The sequence below is a fragment of the Dromiciops gliroides genome, chromosome 6 (genome assembly GCF_019393635.1).
Source record: "Dromiciops gliroides isolate mDroGli1 chromosome 6, mDroGli1.pri, whole genome shotgun sequence".
NCBI lineage: Eukaryota > Metazoa > Chordata > Mammalia > Microbiotheria > Microbiotheriidae > Dromiciops > Dromiciops gliroides.
Window position 1 is genome coordinate 54,064,756 of NC_057866.1, and position 24,984 is coordinate 54,089,739.

Sequence of the window (24,984 nt, forward strand, 5' to 3'; positions counted from 1 at the left end):
CTATAAAGCATTATATCAATGTGAGCTATTATTATCATAAAGATTATTTAACAGGGGCGGGGGTGGCGGACAGCAGTCCCAGCTAATGACAAATTACATGTTCCTATAATTACGAATTGTTTGTTACACATGCCCATTAACGCAATGAGAATTAGAGGAGCAGCTTAAGTAATAACTTAATGATAGAGGATATTTTCATTAGATGATTATGCTCCTCCCACCCCAAGGGAGTTACTATTAATTATTAGCCCTCCATATTCTTTGGTCTCTGTGTTGGCTGTTGTAAACCTATAGAGGGAAAGAAGCCCAGGGTAGGAGAATTGGCCCCTCTCTTCCTTCCTACGTGTGGTCAAAGGAACTGCCAGTGTAGCTTGTATCTCCTGGCAGGAATAATCTCTTTGGCCCGTAGAAAGTTCTAGCAGTATGCACCCCCGCTCCACTTCCCCAAGCAAGTGCTATATTTATTAGATGACAGGGGAATCGTTACTCCTGGGGAGTCAGTGCTTACACAAGTCATGAACAATGGATCAGCCCAAGTGTCCCCAAAGTGAAATTTAGGAGGAAGAGTGAAAAGATGCAGGAAGGGAAAGGGGCATCAATCAGTCAACTAATTGATGAGAATTTATTAAGTGCCTACTATGTGCTAAGTGCTTTTCTAGAGAACTGGACCTTAGAAGTTTCTGGCAGGAACAACCGTATGCCCTAAGGAGCCCTAAGAATGAATGAAAATAAATGAAGAAGCATTCATTGAACAATCATTATGTGGCAAGCACTATGCTCAATACTAGCAATGCAAAAAGAAAAAGCAAGACAGGCCCTGCTCTCAAGAAGCACACAAAAGCTGGGGGCAGCTGAGTGGCACAATGGATATAGTGCGGGGCCTGGAATCAGGAGGACTTGAGTACAAATGCAGCCTTATACACTTATTAACTGTGTGACCCTGGGCAAGTCACTTAACCCTATTTGCTTCAGTTTCATTATCTGTAAAATGAGTGAGAGAAGGAAATGGCAAACCACTTCAGTATCTCTGCCAAGAAAGCCCTAAATGAGGGTGGAAATGCCTGAAAGTACTAAGGGTGCAATGAGGAAAGAGGGGACAAAGCCCAGATGTCCCTAAGAGATTATAATGGGTCCTCTCACAAAAGAGGAATAAAATTTGATTTTTAATTTTTTTTAAATTTGATTTTTAATAAACCATACAACAAACTTGGATATCACTTAAATTATTATTTGTAATGAAAAGAATAATAATCAGTTTCATGCATGGGTCCTTAGCATGCTTTTTGTCACGGACCTCTTTTTCAGTCTAGTGAAACAGACAAACCCCTTCTCAGAATAATGATTTTAACAACATAAAACAAAATACATGAGATTACATTGGAAACCAATATTACTGTAATGTGTATACCAACATATTTTTTAAGTTCATAGACCCCTGGTACTTTGTACTGAAAGTGCAAAGATGCTTTGAATGGTTAAGAAATAAAATGTTTATTTTAAAATATTGTATATTTCATATCTTTACCTTTATCTGTTTTATAATATTCATATTATAACAACATATTTCTACGGTAATAAATTACATAATATGTAAATAAATAATTGGGGGCAGCTAGATGGTACAGTGGTAAAGCACTGGCCCTGGATTCAAGAGTACCTGAGTTCAAATCCGGCCTCAGACACTTGACATTTACTAGCTGTGTGACCCTGGGCAAGTCACTTAAACACCCCACCCTATTGCAGAGAGAGAGAGAGAGAGAGAGAGAGAGAGAGAGAGAGAGAGAGAGAGAGAGAATATATTATAATGGGAAGGCCAGAGGGTGTAGTTTAAGAGGAATTGAGGAATGGAAAGAGTATTCATTTTGTGGTCAGAGGACCTGAGTCCAAGTCTTAGTTCTGCCACTTACTACCTGTGACCTTGAGCAAATCACTTCATTTCACTGGCTTGTTTCCCCTCTAGGGTCGTACCACATGGCCTCTAAGGTCAGCTTCCAGCTGTAAATCTCTACCTGGAGCTGGGAAGCATTTACACAAATTGTTCTGGCTCCGAGGCAGCCCCTCTCCCCACCCCAGCCTTATGGCTTCACACCCACCTGGGCAGAGGCAGTGGAGAGTTCTGCTCCCAGGCTCGCTTTATAGGACATGTCAGAACATCCCATAGAGCTGGAGAGGGAGGCAGTGTGTCACAGCTGAAAGAACGCTGTGTTCAGAGTCGGAATATCTGGGTTTGAACCCCATCTGCACTATCCATGAGCTGTGCATTGCCATGCGGGTAAGTCCCCACCTGTCTCCGGGTCGCAGTGTGCTCTCCTGTGAAATGAGGGGATGAGAGCAGCTTGCATTGACTGGGATTTCTAACTCCCAATGCTGGGATTTCATGAATCATACATCAGCCTATTTCCTATTCTCCATGAAGCCTCGGCCACTAAACTTCGGTCTGTGCCTTACCAAGTCCTGACTTTCTCCTTCAAACAGCAACTGTTTCCGAAATGCCCAGACTCGCTGGTTTCCATGGCATTTGGAGACCTCGTGGTTTTATCATGGAAAATGAAAGCATTCTCCATGGAATGCTCACTTCTCTTGGCTTGATTCATTCATTTTTACCCCTTTCTTCCCCCTCTTATTACCTCTTCTTTCTGTGTCCCAGCTGCAGAATTCCCTGAAGAGTGACTTATGTCTCGATCAAGGACCAGATACAGAAAATGTTCCTATCATGTACTTGTGTCACGGCATGACCCCGCAGGTGAGTCACGTGGAGGACGTCAGAGGTAGATATCCATTTGCTGTTGCAGCTTGGATCATGATGCTGGGTACAGGAAATGAATGGGGAGGGAGTAGGGGAGGTCAGGGCAATGAGCTAGAATGCCGTGCCTCACAAGGGGAGAAAGCCTGGGGGAAACAGCCAGCATCAGGACTCCACTCTTTGGCTGCCCATTGGGAATCAGGGGACATTCAGGGGATAGAAAGGAAGGAGATGACAAACTTTTGCCATAAAAATCTGCAAGTCATCAAGGCTCTGGGAGCAAGGGGGTGTCTGAAAAGGACCAAAGTTCTTTCCTGCCTCTGTGAGATCTGGTAAGGAGCTCAGACAGCATAATATGGGGCTCTGCCCTGAGGTTCTTATCCTTTTTTTTTTAAACTAAACTTGTGGTTTCATTGTTATAAAGATCTTCCAGTTATAGACTTCCTCTCTAGATGCAGAGCTGTACCTTTGCAAGTATGATCTCAGAGTTGCCAGGTTGTTGTTCCTGGTGTTTTCCTCCTTGTTCTCAAAGAGGACCGTGACATCAGGGTGATGTCATGACTTGCAGTGAATTGGATTTAAGTGAGGGAGGGTGCAAGGTCACCAACCTCACTGTCTCCTCCAGAGCCATCTGGATCTTATGGCAAGATTTAAATCAGGACAACTGGAGATGGCCTCAGGTGTTTTAAGGCAGTTGGGGTTAAGTGACTTGCCCAAGGTCACATAGCTAGTAAGTAAGGTGAAATTTGAACTTAGATCCTCCTAACTTCAGTTACAGTGCTCTACCCACTGTGCCATCTAGCTTCCCCACCTTTTCTTCAAGTATGATCTTAGAGTTGCCTGGTCAGTAAGACATAAATGACTTGCCCAGGGTCACATAGACAGTTGTGTCAGAAACAGCATTTGAACCCATGTCTTCCTGATTCCAAAGCCAACTCTATCCGTCATGGATCATTGTTTCTTTTTCTTTTTTTTTGTGAGTCAATTGGGGTTAAGTGACTTGCCCAGGGTCACACAGATAGTAAGTGTCAAGTGTCCAAGGCCGGATTTGACCTCAGGTCCTCCTGAATCCAGGGCCAGTGCTTTATCCACTGCACCACCTAGCTGCCCCTGGATCATTGTTTCTATTGTATTTTGTTATATCTAAGCCTGACTCAAATGTATACATTTTGTATTTACTTACCTTCATGTATATTGTTTTCCCTGGTGGAATGTTAGCCTCTTGAGGGCATGGGGTGGGGGGGTTGTTTCATTTTGTCAGTATCTGCAGAGCCTGACAATGTCTGCCCATATGGAGTGTGTTCACTCCATAAATGCTTGTTGAATTCCCGAATTGAGTGTTAAGGACCCCCACTTGGGCTTCTTCAGGCATCACAGTTGGAGACCATGACTTGATTTCATAGCGGAGAAAGCTCCTGCTCCCATTGGGAACAAGTCATGAATACCCAGAGCCCCTTGAGACATCTCCCTCAAAGAGAGTAGCCTAATGTTATCAGTGGGACCCCTGGGGAGAATGCCAAATGCTCCAATCATCAAATATTTTCCAAGCACCTACGATACTCAATGTACAGTGCTGGTCTCAGGACTTTGCGTATCTGTCTAGCATAACATTAAAGCACCTCTGATTAGCCTCTGAATTCTAGAATCAGTGGCCTGGCTGGAGCCCTAGGGAAATGGGATATCCTGGGGAGATCTGAGCAGGAGCATTGCTGAATGGAAATCAGGAGTCAGACAAAGCCGGGGTCAGTTCTCAGACCCACATCTTACTAATTGGATATGATCAAGTCAGATTATATTTGGAAAGCACTTAGCACAATGCCTGGCACATTGTGCCACCTATCTGCGAGATGGAAGGAAGCCACTGATGGAGAAAGAAAATGTTTACCTCTTCAGGCCTTAATATCCCCAATAAGAATCAGAGAAGCAAAGTGGGACCTTGGAAAGATCTCTGTCTCTGGAGTGGGAAAATTTGGGTTCAAATTTGGACTCTATTACTATCTGCATGACCTAGGTTGAATCACTTAAATTCTTTGGGCTCCTGTTTCTTCATCTGTAAAATGAAGAGGTTGGAGTAGAAAGCCTCTAAGACCCCTTCTAGCTTTAATTCTATGCTGCTATAATCAGAGTTGGTTGGTAAAGCCAGTGAGGTGGTCCAGAGAGAGAGGAGAGAAGGATCATGCTGGGTCTCACACCTGCATAGATAGCAGCCTCTCTAGGGACAAAGACACCAGGACTGGCGGAAGCAGATAAGCATTAAAGCTGTCAGGGGGGGAGCCCCCACTTCTCTTCATCCTCTCCCACTATGAGCCCTCCTGGGAGTCTACACCATTCCATTTCATCTTCACACGCCCACTGATTTTAGGGGGATGGCTTCGCTCAAGGATTCTTTCCTTTTCCTCAGGTGTGAGCAGCTGGGATTTTCAGGAGGTAAAGACTTCACAGATTTCCTATGATTGGGTAATCCTATCTCCAAGGAGGCTCAGTTTTAGCAAGAAATTATTCTTCTCCTTCTTTTAAGATGGTGGCAAACTTGTCATTCTCTTTTCCTCAGATGATTGACTTTACATGTGTGAATGTTTTCTCAGGTTGAGAGGATATTTATTTTTGCTTTCCTCTGTTTATTCCCTACCCCTTTGCTGAATAAGGTACTTCCCGCTTCATAGAATTTAGAAATGGAAGAGACATTTGAAATCGTCTACCAGCCTTCTTATTTTATAGCAGAGGAAGTCCAAAGAGAACAGATTTGACTGAGGTGACATTGACAGTAACAGAATGGGGAATGCTATCCAGGGCCTTCAGCCCCCAAATTCATTGTTATTTCTGCTACACCAAGTGGCCTCTCTTGAAGTCCCTTTAAACCCAAAGGGACCTTTGAGGTCACCTAATCTAAATCTCAAAGTGTCCTCGAATTCCTTCTCTTTAAGACCAATCTCCATCTCGTGTTCTCCTTATTTGGATGAGCACCAACCATCTCTACCCCATCTCCATCTTAGTCCATTACAATGGGCTACTTACCCCCATATGTAAACATCCCTATACTGAGCATCCTCTTCCTCCCATCTTATTCTCATTCCTAGTAGCATCTATTCCATCCTGTCCCCATCCATATCCATATCTCCACCACAACTCATCCCATCACTGTCATCATCCCTACCCCATTTTCAAACACATATCTCCCTATGCAACTCCCATCTTTATTCCCATTCCTAACTATATCCCTCTTTTTCCCATCAAATTCCCCTCATCATCATCATTTGCATTCTATGTTGTCTCTGTGTCATCTCTTCTCCTCCCCATCCAAATCTTTGACCAGGATACAGTATTGCTGTTGTTATCACTCAGTTGTTTCAGTGGTGCTTGACTCTTCATGAATCCATTTTGGATTTTCTTGGCAAAAATATTGGAGTGGTTTGCATTTTCCTTCTCTAGCTCATTTTTACAGAAAGTAAATTAAGGCAAACAGGGTGAGGTGACTTGCCCAGGGTCACACAGCTAGTAAGTATCCAAGGTTGTATTTGAACTCAGATCTTAACTGACCCTAAGGCCTCTTTCAGCTTTAAAGCTGGAGTCTCTTTTCACAGAGATGCTAGCAAAGCCCTCCACCTGACTGAGGTCAGGCACCTCCCTCCCCCACTAACTCCCTTTTACTGAACACTTATGGGATTCACCTAATGGCTCTCCTAACTATGGCTGGGGGACAATTTTGCTTTAACTTGTGTGGAATTGTGAAAACCAACAGTGGCTGTGCTTTTGTGGTGAGTATTGTATAGTGAGTTGCATCCTGAACCATCACTTGTCATCTTGATGTTTGTTCTGCCACTGGACCTTGATGACTCTGGAAGAAAGAGAGAAGCTGATAACTTTGTAGAACTCTGCCTCTCTTAAATCCAATTCATGCGCAAGTCAAGACATCACCCATCACATCCTGATGTCACTGGTCCTATTTGAAAATGAAGGATGAGGGGCAGCTAAGTGGTACAGTAGATAGAGCACCGGCCCTGGAGTCAGGAGGATCTGAGTTCAAATCCATTCTCTGACACTTGACACTTACTAGCTGTGTGGCCCTGGGCAAGTCACTTAACCCCAATTGTCTCACCAAAAAAAAAGAAAAAAAAAAGAAAATGAAGGATGAAGACTGGTCTTTCTGACTCCAGGCCCAGTGCTCTATCCATTGTACCACCTAGCTGCCCAGGATAGAATGTTATGGTGCAATTCCCCCTCATATATTCTCTGTTCCTTTCCCTTCCCACTCAGAGATCTAAAGTAAAGGCATCCTGAGCATTTTCCTCTTAGAAAAGAGGAAAACAAGGCAGACATAAATATAAACAAAGCTAAAGCTGTAACTTTTATTCTCTGAGCTACCTTTTATGTAACTTCCCCTGAGAAGAGCTGATATCCATGAGTGACCTCAGAAACCCTCAGTCCAGTGTCTAGGTCAGAGAGCTCCTCATAATCCTGAAGCAGGTGGCAGTGGTGGTACCTGAAAATACACCAATTGAGCCTTCTCTATGGTAGTTTTCATGGATATAGTTAAGCCACAACAATGTTTGGTGTATATCTTACCATAATAGTCAGTCACTGCCATCCCAGTCCTCCTTGGGAAATTTGCAAGAGCAAGGGATAAGTTGGAATGGTTCAGATGATGTTAACATATTTGAATGTTACTAGCATGTTTTCCTCTCCACATCAAATAATGCCACAATAACAATACTACTATAACCACCTATAACAAGAATAACCACTAATATCTATATAGCTCTTTAAAGTTTTATATGAACTTTATATATAATTTTATTTGAGTTGCAAAGCAATCCTATAAGGAATTCTTGACTCCATTTTACAGATAAGGAAATGAAGATCAGCAAGTATCAGAGTAGTGCTTTTCCTATTTTCCTCCTAGAATTTCACTGGGAACCCTCCAAGGATACTTCTCATTCCTGCCTTTCCTAAGGTGATTCCATCCAATCTTCCTCCAGATCCAATGGTGCTTGTATTTGTAACTCTAGATTGGGTATCTCTTTAACTTTGATCTACTATGTGGGAAAGGGAAGGGACTGGAAAAACTTTAATCCTGGTGGGGAGTTCACAGTTTGGATGGGATGCCCAAGGGATGTGCTCCTCCATAAGACATATTCCTGCTCATTCTTATGTTCTTGCAGTTGTAGGCTATCTGAGTCAATAGTTGACTTCTAAGAAAAATTCATATAATGGAAGAAAAGAAAAAAAGAGACAAGTAGTGGTATTGATTACGCACAGAATTGGAAGACAAGAGTGGCTTGCAAGAGTTGATTGTTACATTTGCAATACAAGTTTTAGACTTAAGAAAGTGATGGGGGGCAGTGAGGTGGCACAGTGGATAGAGCACCGGCCCTGGAGTCAGGAGTACCTGAGTTCAAATCCAGCCTCAGACATTTGACACTTACTAGCTGTGTGACCCTGGGCAAGTCACTTAACCTCAATTGCCTCACCAAAAAAAAAAAAAGAAAGAAAGAAAGTGATGGGGGGTGCAGCTAGGTGGTTCAGTGCATAAAGCACCAGCCCTGGATTCAGGAGGACCTGAGTTCAAATCCTTAGACACTTGACACTTATTAGCTGTGTAACCTTGGGCGAGTCACTTAACCCTCATTGCCCTGCAAAAAAATAAAAGAAAGAAAGTGATGGAGAAACAGTAATAACACAGATTAAACTTAAAAGTGTATTTTCCATAGATATTTTAGATATTTGGTTGTTATATACCTGCACACCACTGAGCTTAACCCATACCCAAGCAAGACTCCTCTCTATAAAATACCCAACCAATGGTCATCTAATCTTAGCTTGAAGGTTTCCAATGAGGGGGAACCCAGTTCCTTTTGAGGCAATCCATTCCACTTTAGATAGTTCTAATTGGTAGGGAGGCTTGCCTTAAATGGAAACTAAATGTCCTCTGTAACTCTCATTATTTGTTCTCTAGTTCTCCCCTCCTAGAGAAAGGAGATCGAGTCCAAATCTCCTTGAAAATAACTTTCTTTCAGGACAGCTAGGCGGTGCAGTGGATAAAGCACCAGCCCTGGATTCAGGAGGACCTGAATTCAAATCCTTAACCCCAATTGCCTCACCAAATAAAACAAAACAAAACAAACAAAAAAAACAAAACAAAACAAAAAAACGAAAATAACTATCTTTCAAGTACTTGGAGATGACTTTCATGTTCATTACTTTCATGACTTGGGGGTCAGGGGTTCTTAACATTTTTATGTTATGGACTTCTTTGGAAGCCTGGTAGAGCCTATGGACCCCTTCTCATAATAATGTCTTTAAGTGCAGAAAATAAAATGCAGAAGACTACAAAGGAAACTATATTGGAATACACGTCAATTTTTAAGTTCACAGATCCCAGAACTATTGCACCGAGTCTTTTGTTCTTCAGACTGAACAATGGCATGATTGAATGGCCTTACGCCATCCTGGCTACCCCTGGTGGATGCCCTCCAGATTATCACCATCCTTCCTAAAATGTGCTGCCCAGGACTGAAGATAATACTCTAGATTGTGTCTGACTAAGGAAAAATATAGCATGATCTTCACCTAGTTCTGAGAACTCTTCCTCTCTTGATACAGCCTATGATTAACTCAGATGTTTTTGGCTACTGAATTCAACTTTTGACTTATGTTAAGCTTGTAACTCAATAAAATACTAAGCTGTGTTTCAGACAAACTGATGAATAGCCCTATTCATCTCCTAGTTTCTATTTTTGAAGGTGATTTTCTCAAACCCATGTGGCGTCCAAAATTGTCTAATCTGCAAGAAAAACCACCAAGGCAGAGTTCCAATACAATAGCACTTCATTAAAGGGTCCGTGGCCCCTTCCCACGAAGAAGACCTCATATCTTCCTCATGATCTGAGATTCTTCCTTTCCCCAGGGCCATACTTTTGCAGGATTTAATACGCAGACACTCAGAAGAGGCAAAAGAAAATACAGAATTTCATGGGTTGATGAACCTTGATTTTGACCCTGTAAGAGGGCCAGAAATGATGCATCAGCATGGGTGGTCACAAGGTGGGCAAGGCAAGGGTCATCTCCACTTACTAAATGGTCATAAGATGGTCACCTGATCATGTTGGACAAGAGAGAGTAGTTTGGAAGTACAAAAATAAATTAGGGGACTTTCCATATCATTCCAAAGTTTCCCACTCATGCTGTGCTTGGTTATTAGCATTCTTGTGGTTAGGCAAGTGAACTTCCTAACTGGCAGTACACAGATCTGGGTCCTAATATACAGAAATTATAAACACTACCCCTGTGGAATCATATCAGACTGATTGATTAATACTGATTGGAATAAAAGACAGGTCTAATTCATCATCTATTATACCCAAGTGTAAGACTTTACACTTATTTCTATTAAATTTCACTTTATTGGATTGAACCCAGAATTTACTCCTGTAACTATTATCTTGATCATTATGATCCCAGATTTTTGTCATCTTAAGGACATGATAAGTTTGACATTTATTAATTTATCCAAGCCATTGATTAAAATATTGAACATCTTAGGGTCAAGCACAGATCTCCAGAGTATTCCACTGGAGACTTCCTTTTAAGCTGGTATCCAATGTTTTCTAAACTTTTAGTCTATTGACTAAACTATTGAATCTAGCCATTCAACCAGTTCTTAATACACCTAAAATATCATAATGTATCTCTCATCTGTCTACTTTGTTCACAAGAATAACATGTGAGTCTTTGTCATATGTTTTACTATAATATAGGTAAACTATATATAAACTATTCCTCTAATCTACTTGGTTTGGAAAAGCCATCAAGAAAGTCAAGATTAGTCTTCCATAATCTCTTCTTGATGTCCTTTTCCACATGTGTGTTAACCACCCTTTTAATAATCTGTTCTAAAATTTTGTTAGGAAACTAATTCAAGCCCACTGACCCATAGTTTGCAGTCTGTATTCGTTTCCTTTTTTAAAAATGGGTGTCTTTATCTTACCTAAGTCAGAAGTGCAAAAACCATTCATGGACCAACCCAACCTCACAGTGGATGGACATAGCAGCTTTAAGCTATTCAATTTCTAACCTGTACTGGTTCATGCCTCCTTAGGCAGCCTACCATCTCCTTCCTTACAAGGGCTTAACATATTGGTATTAAGTTTAGTGTGGACACTCAATTAGTTTTAGTCCCATTGAAGCTCAGAACTCCCAGACGCAAGGGATTCACCAGTATCAGCCTCCCTAATAGCAGAGATTACAGGCACTTTCTATTTTCTGAACATGGGAATATTTGGCCTTCTCCCATCCTGTGGTTCCTCTCCTATTCTCCAGGATCTTTCCAAGAGCATTGGCAGATGTTCATCAATCACATTTCTTGGGTTCTTTCAGCACCTGAGGATGTAATTCATCTGGACCTGGTAACTTGAACTCATCAAGAGTAGCTTAACATTCTATTTTTAAAAATTCATTGTTTTTCACTCTCATTATCCTCCTAATTATCTTGGATATCAATTCCCCATTAGCCATTTTTGTTCTCTCCTTTACAGTTCAAAAATCCTTGTCCTAGGAAGAAAAAATAGAAACAAAAGAAGTGTTGAGCAGCTCTGCTTTCTCTCCATTATGTATTATCTTTGTCCCATCCATTCTGAGCAATAGACTTATCCCTTCTTTCATCTTCCTTCCCCCTGCCCGAATAGAGCTTTTAAAATCCCTCTAGTTATTCTTAGCTCTCATTGCTAGCCTCAGCTCATTCTGAGATTTAGCACTCCTGACAGGATTCTTACAGGACCATGCCAAACTTTCATATTCATTCCATCTCTGTTTGTTGCCTTGATTCCACCTTCTGTACTTGACTTTTAAAAATCTAAGTTTGTTGATGAATTCCCTGTGTATCATAGTGGTCTCTTTAGACAACCTCTTCACCTTCTTCCTCATAAGAAAGATTTTCTTCATGTCTTTAGAATTTTATTATTGAGAACCTTGGAGGCTGAATTTCTGCAAAAAATTTTATTCCAAGGAATCCTACCTGTGCTTTCTCTGAACCCTTTCAAATCTGCTCTCCAAAAATATAGTGTGCCTGTTAGACAATGCCTGGCTTTCCTATCTTCTCTGTCATTCTAAGTTGAAGTGGTCACTTTCCCCCAGGGCTCCCATCATTTCCACCTACCCCACTCCCAACAAGCAGTTCTCCATCATCGGGGAGAATATAGAATATTGGTTCCCGTAACTTTCAATAAATAGAATTATCATTAGAGCAACATTGAGATACTATTAGCTTCTTTGCCTTTGGCACACACACACACACACACACACACACACACACAGAGAGAGAGAGAGAGAGAGAGAGAGAGAGAGAGAGAGAGAGAGAGAGAGAGAGAGAGATGGGAGGGGACTCTAGCAGATGTATGCATAATCGAAGTCCCATATCACTCCTGAATCATCCTCTGTGTCAGGTTTGTGATCTGTTTCCCAAACTCCTTATCTGTCAGGTACTCCAAAAACAATCTCTTCTTTTCCTGCCCCTGTTAATTTGCACACAAACTGTTATCTACCATGTTTTCTGAATTTCCTCACATGAATTTATCTTTTTAATAGACAGAGCTATTGGCATTCGATTCTTTTTTGAATGAGACATGGTCTTTAAGAGCCATATTCCAGTGATCATTTTCATCCCACCAAGCCTCAGTGATGTCTCTGAGGTCAAATTTATCTCTTTGCCTTAGGGTCACCAGTTCATTTTGCCTGTTACCCAAGATCATGTATGTGTGTATAAACATTTGAGATCATGTGTTTTATTATTACTGGTTCTTTACTAAGATTGTGTCTGGTATGAATTTGGGGGCATCCCTAATGCTGTTCTTCCCACATTATAGCTTCCTAATTTTCACAGTGTCTATCTTGGTGAAGAGTAAAAAGTAGTTTTCTCCCTCTCCTTTCCTTGTTTGCTACCTTCATTGAGGTTGCTCTGGATTGATTTATAGATGGTTCCCCAATGATGCCTGTTGGGTTGGGCTGATGGTTCTCACATTCCCAAAGAGAGGGACTCAGGGCTTGTCTCTTCACTCTGGGTTAACTCTGCAGCTAATTTCTTATTCTGTTTTATAAAGGATCTCATTTGCATTTCTTTTTGGCAGTAGAATAAACAAGCAAGGCAAGGCTAGGACTGGGATGACAGGCTTGTCAGCTCAATGGGAGATGTATAACAGCCTGCAGCCACCCAAGGAAGGTTCTAATGACTGTATTCAGCCCCCCTAGATTTGGCCCCCTCACCTCTATTTGCTCAGCATGCTTATGATGGCCCTGACACTAATGTCACTGCCCCTCCATTCAGCACACAGGCATTAAGCTTGTAACTCCCCATGTATCAGTAGCACATCCAAACTTTGCATGTGGCTTTAGGAAATGGGAGAATTGTGGTACTTATTTGAAATGCTTCAGGATTGGATACTTCCATATGTCAGCCAACACAGAGAAGAAAATGTCTTAGGTTCATGTACCAGGATTCAACTCTTTGTTTTCTGCTTCATTTTTCTTGCTTAGAAACCAAGGTAAGCTTAATACTTCTCCAGTCCCTTTCCATCCAGGAACTAAGATAGATGGGGAGAGGAATGGATTTACCCAACATCCATCCAATAAGCATTTGTTAAGCACCTATTATGTGCCAGGCAAGAGAGAGACCTGAATTTCTTTTGGGAAATTGCAAAGCTCTTTTACCGACCTCAAATTTCCCATGAAAGCAGAGGCCCATCTTTTCAATTCTAATATTTTACTGGTGTTGCCATACTGCAACAAAATATGAAACACCAATGCCTTTGAAGAACTAGACATGAGGATCACATGGAGGGCAGGGGAGAGGTTTATGGTGGGTACAAATAGGCTATGCAAAATATAATCGTGACATGATGAGATCATGAAATCATGATGAAATCAAAGGAAAACAAGAGTTTATGGCATGGTTAAGGAACTGTATTATAGGAAGAGAAAATGGGCTAGTGTGTGACTAGGGGAACTCATGTGATGCTGGGAGAAAGCAAGAAAGGTCTCTACTAAATTGGATGGACCTCTTGGGATAACATAGCTAAAAATCACATAAATTGGACAGGCATAGATGTGTTCTGCATAGTTGGAGTAAATTCTCCAATCAATTAGTATTTGAGTATGTGTCAGACACTGTGGTAGTCACTGGAAATGCAAAGAAGAAGAAATAAAACAATGGCTGCTCTGAAGGAGTTTACATTCTACTAGCCAAGAATAGCATGTATACGATGAAGTAAACACAATGGAATTGTCAGGGAGGGTTCTTGCAACCTGAGATATCTGGGGAAAGACTTCTGAAGAAAATGGCCCTAGAACTGAGCTTTGAAGGGAGCTTGAGAATCCTAAGGTAAAAATGAGAGGGAGCACATCATGCATGTGGTATGGCCTGTGCTAAAACAAAGGGGTAGGAAATGGAATATCTTCGAGGAGAAAGAGTAGGCAGACCAATCAGGCTGAAATGTAGACTATGTGAGGGGGAGGTAAGATGAATTCAGACTAAAAAGATAGTATTGACTTTGTATGTCCAGCAGAGGAGTTATTTTATCCTAGGCACAATAGGGAGTCCCTTAAACTTCTTGAACAGGGAGTAATATGACCACTACAAATATTAATTTGGTATCTATATGGAGGAGGGATTGGAAAAAGGAGAAACTGAAGAGATTTGGAAGTTATTTCAATAATCCAATGAAAAGGTAATGGGTGGGGGGAGGGCCTCATTCAGAACAGTAACTGTGAGTGGAAAGAGAGATGCAGGAGATGTCACAGAGATATAATCAACAAGAATTGGCAAATGACTGGATATAGGAGAAGCGAAATAGAAAAATCATGGATGACCCCTAAGCTGTGATCTTGGGTAACTGGAAAGATAATGGCATCCTCAACAGAAATAGAAAAGTTAGGAAAAGAAAAAGATTTTGGAGGAAGAATAATCAGTTCAATTTTGCACATGTTGAGTTTTAGAAGACCTATGGAACATTCAGGTAGAGATATCAAGAAAGCAACTAGTAATACCAGACTAGAATTCAGTAGAAAGTTAGAGCTATATGCATTTGTAAGTTTATTCTCATTCATTCTCTCTCTCTCTCTCTCTCTCTCTCTCTCTCTCTCTCTCTCTCTCTCTCTCTCTCTCTCTCTCTCTCTCTCTCTCTCATTCCCCTCACCTCCACTGGAACAAAAAGAAAAACAAAACTCTTGTAAAAATATGCATAAAACAGCAAAACAAATTTCTGCATTGACCATGTCCAAAAGTTCATGTCTTGTTCTGCATCCTGAGTCCATCATTCCTCTGTCAAGAAGTAGGTAGCATTCTATAGTATCTGTCCTCTAAGGTCATGGTTGGTCATTACATTGCTCAGAGTTCATAAATCTTTCAAAGTTCTTTGTGTTTACCATGCAATTTTTATTGTATGAATTGGGCAGCCAAGTGGTATAGTGTATAGAGTGCTAGCCCTGGAGTCAGGAGGACCTAAGTTCAAGTCTGGCCTCAGACACTTCCTAGCTGTGTGACACTGAGCAAATCACTTCACCCTGTTTGCCTTGGTTTCTTTATCTCTGAAATGAGCTGGAGAAGGAAACGACTAAAGCACGCCAGTATCTCTGCCAATAAAACCTTATATGGGGTCACAAAGAGTCAGACATAAATTAAATTACTGAACAACAGTTGTACAAATTGTTCTCCTGGTTCTGCTCAATTATTCTCCATCAGTTCATAAAGATTTTCCCAGATTTCTCTGAAACTGCTACTTTTATCATCTCTTTTGGCACAACAATATTCCATTATATCAATAGGCAGAATTTGTTCAGCCATTCTCTAATTGATGGGCACCCCCATAGTTTCTAGGTTTTTGCCACCACATAAAAGAGCTGTTATAAATATTTTTTATATATGAATCTTTTCCCCTCTTACTTGGATCAGTCATTGCAGTTGTGTCTGACTACTTATGACCCCATTTGGGGTTTTCTTGGCAAAGATAATGGAGTGATTTGCCCTTAACTTTTCCATCTCATTTTGCAGATGAGGAAACCAAGAAAAACAAGGTTAAGTGATTTACCCAGGGTCACACAACTAGTAAGTATCTGAGGCCAGATTTGAAGTCAGGTCCTCCTGATTCTAGAGCCAGCATTCTATTCACCACACCACCTAGCTTCTCACTTGGATCTTGAGATTTGATATGTAACATTGACATTCATCCACATAGAGATCATTGACCATAGAGAGAGTGAGAAGAGGGCCCGACAGAAAGTCCTTGAGCACACTCATGCATAGGGAGTGGGCATGAATGATGAATTGGCAAAGAAAGTCAGTACAGCATGAGAACACCTGGTTTTGAATGAAGTTTTACGGGAGAATCAAGACAATACGTTTTCTCTATGGATTTATAGATAGCACATTCTTTCCCATACATAGGGCCCCTAGAGGCCAAACAAGACAAGCACTTATCAAGTGGATCTCTTTCAGACAAATCCCTTTGTAAAGGGATAATGAAGGGTAATGGGATCCACTCTGAGGACATAAGTTATGTCTGTTCATATAGGGGAGTACTTGGCTAGGGGGAAAGTAGGTATGGTTTCATCCAAGGACACTTTGTTAGGGCAGCTCATTACCTGTGTGTGGTATGAACTGGTGACCATGGTCTACCCCTTGTCACTAATCAGACCAAGAGAGTGAGGAAGTTGTTTTTTCTTTGGATATAATATATTGGTCAAATTGCTTCAATTCTCTGGTTCCTACTTACCTCATCTATAAAATGGGAGTGCTGAATGTTAGAGTAACTGACCTTCAAGATCCCATTGAGTTCTAGATAAAGGATCCTACAATGCTATGAGAAGTAATGTAGGAAGCCGCAGTCAGTGTCAGTAAATTGATGGCCCTATCATGGAAACAAGCTCTCTGTGCATGGGTATGGGTGTTTTGTTGTTGGGACCTATGATATCACTAGTAGAATTATGTCTCTGTGTAGACTACACCAATGCAGACTGACAATCCTTAGTAACATAATTTTAGAGAGTCCCTTGGAGGGATTGAGAAGTTAAAGTGAATTGCCCAAGGTTACACAGCTAGCCCAAGTGTTCCTGATTCCAGAGCTTGCCTTCTTTCCACTACACTATACCATAGGGGGAAAAATTCTTTTTAAAATCAAGAATAGCCATGGTATATACTCAGTCCTCTCAAGTACATCCACAAAAAAAATTGTTGGGGAGAAATAATTGACAACTATAGATGCAGAGAAAACTTCTGTAGCTTATGTGTCTGTACCAATACCACTGCTATTCATCTTGTTATGGATACACCTTAAGAACCCATCTATGGAAGTGATAGGGATGAAGAGTGGGTGAAACACAGGAGAGAAGGCCTTGAGGTCAGAGATGTATTAATGAAGGGAGAATTGATGCTGCCTTGGACCTTCTAAATCAATTGCCAGAACGGGTTTATTTCCTCAAAAGTAAATTATGAACCACTGGAAAAGCATGTGGGGGTGGAGGCTGGCTTGGGTGAAGGACGCAATACAAATGAAAGTTTCCAAATATCTTTTTTCTATTTGTGAAAAATAATTTTCTCTTATGGCTTGGGCCTCCAGAATAGATATGTGTGTCAGCAAAATTCTCTTTTCTTGGCATTTCCAGGTTGAGAATGACCCCAAATCCAATCTGATTCAGTTGAAAAGTGAATTAAAGTCTTTTTCTAGTACTGAGCACATGACAAATTGAACCATAATCTGTGTTGTCCCCACTATGGGATCTCCAGGGTGGTCTTCCCCTGTTTGGCCTAAATGAGGGCGGGGCTGTCACAGCTGTGACCCAGCCACTGAGGGACATCAGGGCTACACTTATATACTATAGGACACAGGTATGGGCCTTGATGACCTTGGCTTAGGTCCTGCAGTGACAATGATTCTACCCAGCAGAAGTTCCATACTGATGAAACAATAAAACTCAGAACTGAGAGCTCAGGGCCACCACATGTGGCATTAAGGTATGATGGAAATAGTATTGGGTTGAGAGTCAGAAGATCTGGGTTCAAGTCCCTCTACCATTGAACTGAATACCTCATTGAGTTTGAACAAATCATTTCACCTCAACAATCCTCACTTTCCTCATCTATAAAATATGAGTGGGGTTAGTCTAGTCAATCTCTAAGTGGCACAGTAAATATAGCACTAGGCCTTGAGTCATGAAGGCCCAAGTCCAAATGCCTCAGACACCTACTAACATGCTGCCTATGTGACCCTGGATGAGTCATTTAATCTGTTTGCTTGAGTTTCTTCATCTATAAAATGAGGATAATAATAACAAGCTACCTTCCAGGACTGTTCTGAGGATCAAATGAGAGAATATTTGTCAAGTGTTTAGCATCATGCCCGGCAAATAATAGATGCTTAATAAATGCTTGTTTCCTTCCTTTCTTCCTTCTTTTCAAGTCCCTTCCAACTCTAGCTCTATAATTCTGTGATTCTGGTTTTTTCTTGGCTGTTTATTTTGGATCTGTCATTTCCCAGATTCACTGAGGCTGTTTGCAGAGCAGTCCCCTTGAGTGAAATAGCATAAGTAGGCTTGACATGGCTGAGCAGCTCAACCTCTGAATTATTTGGTGATTGACCCTACCCTTCCTCTAAGGAATCAAGATATGTATTTTTATCTAAGCTAGAGGTGTATGGTATGTCCAAAAGTTTGTTTGGTCTGGCCTCTCCTTGTAAATCAGTACTGATTTTTAGTGATCCCACCATGTCCTGTTTTGTTTTGTTGTTTTTTATTTTTATTTTTATGTTCAGTTCCAAATTCTCTCCCTCCCCCCTCCATTAAGAAGGCAAGAACTATGATGCTAATTATACATAAGAAGTCATGCAAAACATATTTCTGCATTAGCCATGTTCCCCCAAAAAAATTTAAAGCAAGGAAAATAAAGAAAAAAATGCTTCAATTTGCATTTTGAGTTCATCGGTTCTCTATCTAGAGGTGGGGAGCATTTATATTGTTATTTTTTTTTCTTTCATTCTCAAAAAGAACCATGACACCAGGAAGGTGATATCATAACTTGCAAATGATTTGGATTTCATTGAGGCAGAGCTGGGCAAAATCACCAGCCTCATTCTCTCCTCCAGAGCCATCTGCTTCCAGTGGCAAGATATAGATCAGGACAACTGGCATGAGTCATTTGAAGGAATTCTAGTAGATCATACTAAGGATCAGAGTTGCTAAGTCTTTCACAGTTGATTTTCATTGCTATTACTATGTAACTTTTACTCTTGGTCCTGCACACTTCACTTTGCATCAGTTCAGATAAGTCTTTCCAGGGTTTTCCCTCTGAAACCATCACCTTCATCATGTCTTACAGCACAGTAGTTTTCATCATTTTCCTATACCATAACTTGTTCAGCCATTTCCTAATTGATGGGCATCCTCTCAGTTTCCAATTCTCTGCCACCACAAAAAGAGCTGCTATAAATATTCTTGTCCCCAAAAGCCCTTTTCCTTTTTCTTTGTTCTCCTTGGGTTATAGGCCTAGTGATTTCATTGCTGGATGAAAGTACCCTTTGTATAATTTTATAGCTCTTTGTGCATAGTTACAAATTGTTCTCCAAATGTTCAGACTAGTTCAGAGTTCCATCAACAATGTATTAGTGTACCTATTTTCCCACATCCCCTCCAGCATTTGTCATTTTCCTTTTCTCTCATCTTAGATATAAGTGTGATATGGTACCCCAGAGTTTTGCAATTTGTATTTCCCTTCATTATTAGTGATTTAGCACATTTTTCATATGTCTATTGATAGCTTTGATGTCTTTATCTGAAAACTGCCTATTCATGTCCTTTTACCATTTATCAGCTGGAAAATGGCTCCTATTTTTATAAATTTTACTCAATTCTCCATATATTTGAGAAATTAGATCTTTATCAGAGAAATTTGCTTCAATCTTTCCCATTTTTGTACTTCTAATTTTGTCTGCATTGGTTTTATTTGTACAAAAATTTAATTTAATGTAATCGAGATTATCTGTTTTACTTCCTAAATATCTCTCTCTCTTGTTTGATCATGAATTCTTCTCCTCCTGACAGAACTGACAAGTAATTGTTTTTCTATGCTCTCCCACTTCTTATAATACCACCCTTTATGTCTAAATCATGTATGCATTTTGAGCTTATCTTGTATACAGTGTAAAGTGTTGGCTTATAACTAATTTCTGCCAGATAACTTTCCAATTTTCCCAAAAGTTTTTGTCAAATTGTGATTTCCTGTCCCAATAGCTGGGATCTTTGGGTTTATCAAATTCTAGACTGATGTGTTCATTTGCTTCTACATATCATGTACCTAATCTATTCCATTAACAATCACTCTATTTCTTATCTAATATTAAATTCTTTAATAATTACTGCTTTGGGAGGCATCTAAGTGACACAGTGAATAAAGCACTGGCCCTGGATTCAGGAGGACCTGAGTTCAAATCCAGCCTCAGACACTTGACACTTACCAGCTGTGTGACCCTGGGCAAGTCACTTAACCCTTATTGCCCCATATAATAATAATAACTGCTTTGTAATATGTTTTGAAATCTGGTACTGCTAAGCCCCTATCTTCACTTTTACATTGATTCCTTTGTTAGTCATGATCATTTGTTCCTCCAGATGAGTTTTGTGATTTTTTTTCTAGTTCTATAAAATAATTATTTGGTAATTTTACTGGTATGACATTGAACAAGTAAATTAATTTAGGTAGAATTGTCATTTTTAGTATGTTGGCTTGTCCTACCCATGAACAATTGATATTTCTCCAGTTGTTAAAATTTGCCTATTTGTGTGAAAAGCGTTTTGAAATTTTGTTCATAAAGTTCCTATGTGTGTCTTGGCAAGTAGACTTCCAAGTATTTTAAACTCTGTGCCATTATTTTAAATGGCATTTGTTTTTCTATGCCTTCCTGCTGGGTTTTGCTGGTAAATAAATAGAAATGCTGATGATCATGTGAGTTCATTTTATATCCTGCAACTTTAGTAAAGTTGTTCATTGCTTTGACTACTTTTTAAGTTGATTCTCTGAGGTTCTTTAAGATCAAAGATGAAAAAAATGGGAAAAAAAAGAAAGAAAAAAAGACTAAAAATGAACCAAGAATTTCATATCATCTTCAAAAAGTGATAATTTTGTTTCCTCATTGCCAATGCTAATTTCTTTAATTTTTTTCTTGTCTTATTTCTCTAGCTAGCATTTCTAGTATAATATTGAATAATAGTGGTAATAATGGACATTCATCTTTTATCTAATTGGAAAGGCTTCTAGTTTATGCCCATTATAGCTAATGCTTACTCTTGGTTTTATATAGATACTACTTATTTTGGAATCAGCTAAATAGCTTATCATATAGAGCACTGGGCCTGGAGTCAGGAAGACCTGAATTCAAATCCAACCTCAGATACTTGTTAGCTGTGTGACCCAGAGCAAGTCATTTAACCTCTGTTTGCCTTAATCCACTGGAGAAGGAAATAGAAGCCACTCCAGTATCTTTGGCAATAAAATTCCATGGACAGTATTGGCATGCCAGAGTCCACAGGGTCACAAAGGGTTGGACATGACTGAATAACTGAACAACTTAACATTTTTTTAAAGAAAAGTTATATTTATTCCTATGTTTTCTACTGTTTAAGACCCTTTGTTTAATGTAATTTTATTACATTATGGTCCAAAAAAGGATGCATTTAATATTTCTGGTTTTATGCATTTATTTGCTTGTGAGATTATGTGAAGGTGTTATGTATAGCTTCCTGTTATGTCCTAATCCCATTTACTATTCTCCAGAGGCTTAGCATATCTAATGTTTTAAACAATTCTATTCATCTCCTTAACTCCTTTCTTTTTTATTTTATGGTTAGATTTATTTAGTATTGAGAGGGGTAAATTAAGGTCCCACACTAGTGTAGTTTTACTATTTCCTCCTATAATTCATTTAACTTTTCCTTCAAGAATTTGGATGCTATGCCATTTAGTGTATATAAGTTCAATATTGATATTATTTCATTGTTTATAGTACCTTTTAGCAAAATGTAGTTTCCCTTATTATTTCTTTTAATTAGGACAGCTTTTGCTTTTGCTTTGTATGAAATCATGATTGCTAACCCTGCCTTTTTTACTTCAGCTGAAGTATAATAGATTCTGCTCCATTTCTTTATTTTAACTCTAAATGTGTCTTTCTGTTTCAAGTGTTTCTCTTGTAAACCGCATATTGTTGGATTTTGGTTTCTAATTAATTCTGCTAAATTCTTCCATTTTGAGGGTGAGTGCATGCCATTCATATTCTTTTCTTAATTTTATTTTCCAAATTACATGTAAAAGCAAATTTTGACATCAATTTTTTAAAAACTTTGTGTTCCAACATCTCTTCCTCCCTCCCTTCCTACACCCCAAGAACTTGAGAAATTCAATATAAATTATACATTAGTCACGGAAAACATCTCTACATTGGCTAGGTTGTGAGAGAAAACAGATAAAAACAAAACTTCAGATTAAGGAATTGTAAAAAAAATGTGTTTCGGTCTGTTTTCAGATACGATCAGTTCTTTCTCTGTAGATAGATGGCAATTTTCATAAGTTCTTCAGAGTTATATTGGATCATTGCCTTGCTGAAAATAACCATGTGCTTCCCAGCAGATCATCTTACACTAATGCTGTTATTTTGTATACAGTACATTTATCTCTGCTTCAGTTAATGTGGGTCTTTACAGGTTTTTCTGATAGCATCCTGTTTATCATAACTTTTATATAGTACCTTAAACTCGACAAAGATTTTTTTTTTCTCAATAGCCCAGCAGAGTAGGTAGCATACATTTTGCCATTATAGGTAATCATCATAACTATTTCCCTCCATCCTATTCCCTTCCAATGATATTTACTCTATTTTCTATCTAATTTTGCCCTATTTCTCCTCAAAAGTCTTTTACTAATGACTGCCCCCTCCCCTGCTCTACCCTCTCTTCATTCACCCTTCCCTCCTTATCGTTGTTCCCTCCTACTTTCCTGTATGGTTAAATAGATTATTCCTCCCAATTGCGTGTGTATGTTATTCCCTCCTTGAGTCCCCTCTGATGAGGTTAAGGTCTTTGAGCTAATTTTGTTTTCCAAATTTTTCTTCCTCCCTCTTTCCTCAACTCTCCCTATGAAATCAAGCAATTCAATATATGTCATGCATGTGCTGTTATGCAGAACATTTTCACCTTCCTTGAAAGTGTTTTGTTTTTTATAACTCCCTCCCCCAAACTTTCCTTCCCTCCTTCTCCCCTGCCCCCCCATCTCCTTCCCCTCAGGGCAAAAATATATAACTATACCCGCTTGATTATGTATGTTATTCCCTCTTTGAGCCAATTCTGATGATAGTAAGGTTTACTCGCTCCCCCACTCCTTCCTCCTCTTCCCCTCCCCTCCATAAGCTTTTTTCTTGTTTCCTTTGTGTGAGCTATCTCTCCCAAGTCCACCTCTCCCCTTCCCCCTCCCCCAGTCTATTCCTCCTACTCCTCAACCGTATTTTAAAGATGTCATCAAGGGTTAGCTAGGTGGCACAGTGGACAAATCCATGGCATCCCTGGACCCAGGAGGCCCCCAAATTAAATCTGGCCCCAGACATGAGACACCCCACCCTGTTTGCTCCACAAAGAACAAGGGTACAGAAAAAATAAATGCTTTACAAATACCGTCCCTTCATATTCAGTTCAGACCTGTGTCCTCTCTTTATTCCTTACTGAAAAAATTCTTATGAGTTGGAAGTATTATTTTCTCATGTATGAATGTAAACAGTTTAACCTTTTAATGTCCCTGGTGATTTCTTTTTCCTGTTTACCTTTTTATGATTCTCCAGGGTCTTGTATTTGAAAGTCAAAATTTCTATTCAGATCAGGTTTTTCATCACAAATGCCTGAAAGTCCTCTTTTTCATTGAAGTCCCATTTTTTTCCTCTGAAAGATTACACACAGTTTTGCTGAGTACATGATTCTTGGCTGTAGTCTCAGTTCCTTTGCCCTCTGGAATATCATATTCCATGCCCTCTGGTACTTTAATGTAGATGCTGCTAGATCTTGTTTTATCCTTATTGGAGCTCCACAGTATTTGAATTCCTTTATTTTTTTTAACAAAAAAACAACATTTATAGAGTACTTTAAAAGATTTGCAAAGCACTTTACAAATATTTCATTTTATCTCTACAGCAACTTGTGAGGTAGGTGCTATTGTTTTTTACATATAAGGTATTTTTTTTCCATTACATGTAAAGATAGTTCCCAACTTTTGTTTATACAAGCTTTACAATTTCAGATTTTTCTCCCTCCCTCCCCTCCCTCTCCCCTCCCCTAGACAGCAGGTAATCTGATATAGGTTATATATATATATATATATATATATATATATATATATATATATATATATATATATATATGTATATAGATATATACATATATAGATATAGATATCTAGATATATCTATACACACACACACACACACACACATATATATATATATATATATATATACATAATAGCATTAATCCTATTTCTGCATTAGTCCTGTTATAAGAGAAAAAATCAGAGCAATAATGAAAAACCTCAAAATAGAAAAAAAAACAACAGCACCAAAAACAAAAGAAATAGTATGGTTCATTCAGCATCTATACTCCACAGTTCTTTTTTTTTTTTCCTTGGATTTGGAGATCCTCTTCTATCATGAGTTCCCTGGAACTCTTCTGTACCATTGCATTGGTGAAAAGAATATAGTCTATCACAGTAGATCAACACTCAATGTTGATGATACTGTGTACAAAGAAAGCTCTTCTGGTTCTGCTCATCTCACTCATCATCAGCTCACATAAGACCCTCCAGGTTTCTCTGAACTCCTCCTGCTCATCATTTCTTACAGCACAATAGTATTCCATTGTATTCATATACCACAACTTGTCCAGACATTCCCCAATTGATGGGCACCCCCTCAACTTCCAATTCCTTGCTACCACGTAAAGAGCAGCTATAAATATTTTTGTACATGTGGGTCCCTTTCCCCTTTCCATGATTTCTTTGGGGAAAAGACCTAAAAGTGGTATTGCTGGGTCAAACGGTATGCACAGCTTTATTGCCCTTTGGGCTTAATTCCAAATTGCTCTCCAGAATGGTTGGATCAGTTCACAGCTCCACCAACAATGAATTAGTGTTCCAATTTTCCCACAGCTTCTCCAACATTTATTGTTTTCCTTTTTTG

General features: G+C 39.6%; 1 protein-coding gene across 1 annotated transcript in view; it reads left to right on the plus strand.

The window, feature by feature from the left end:
* GALNT18 (polypeptide N-acetylgalactosaminyltransferase 18) overlaps positions 1–24,984 on the plus strand; it is a 475,154-nt gene that overhangs the window by 389,894 nt on the left and 60,276 nt on the right. Inside the window, 1 exon segment of the mRNA XM_043969506.1 lies at positions 2,648–2,743. Coding sequence (XP_043825441.1) covers positions 2,648–2,743 — 96 coding nt within the window.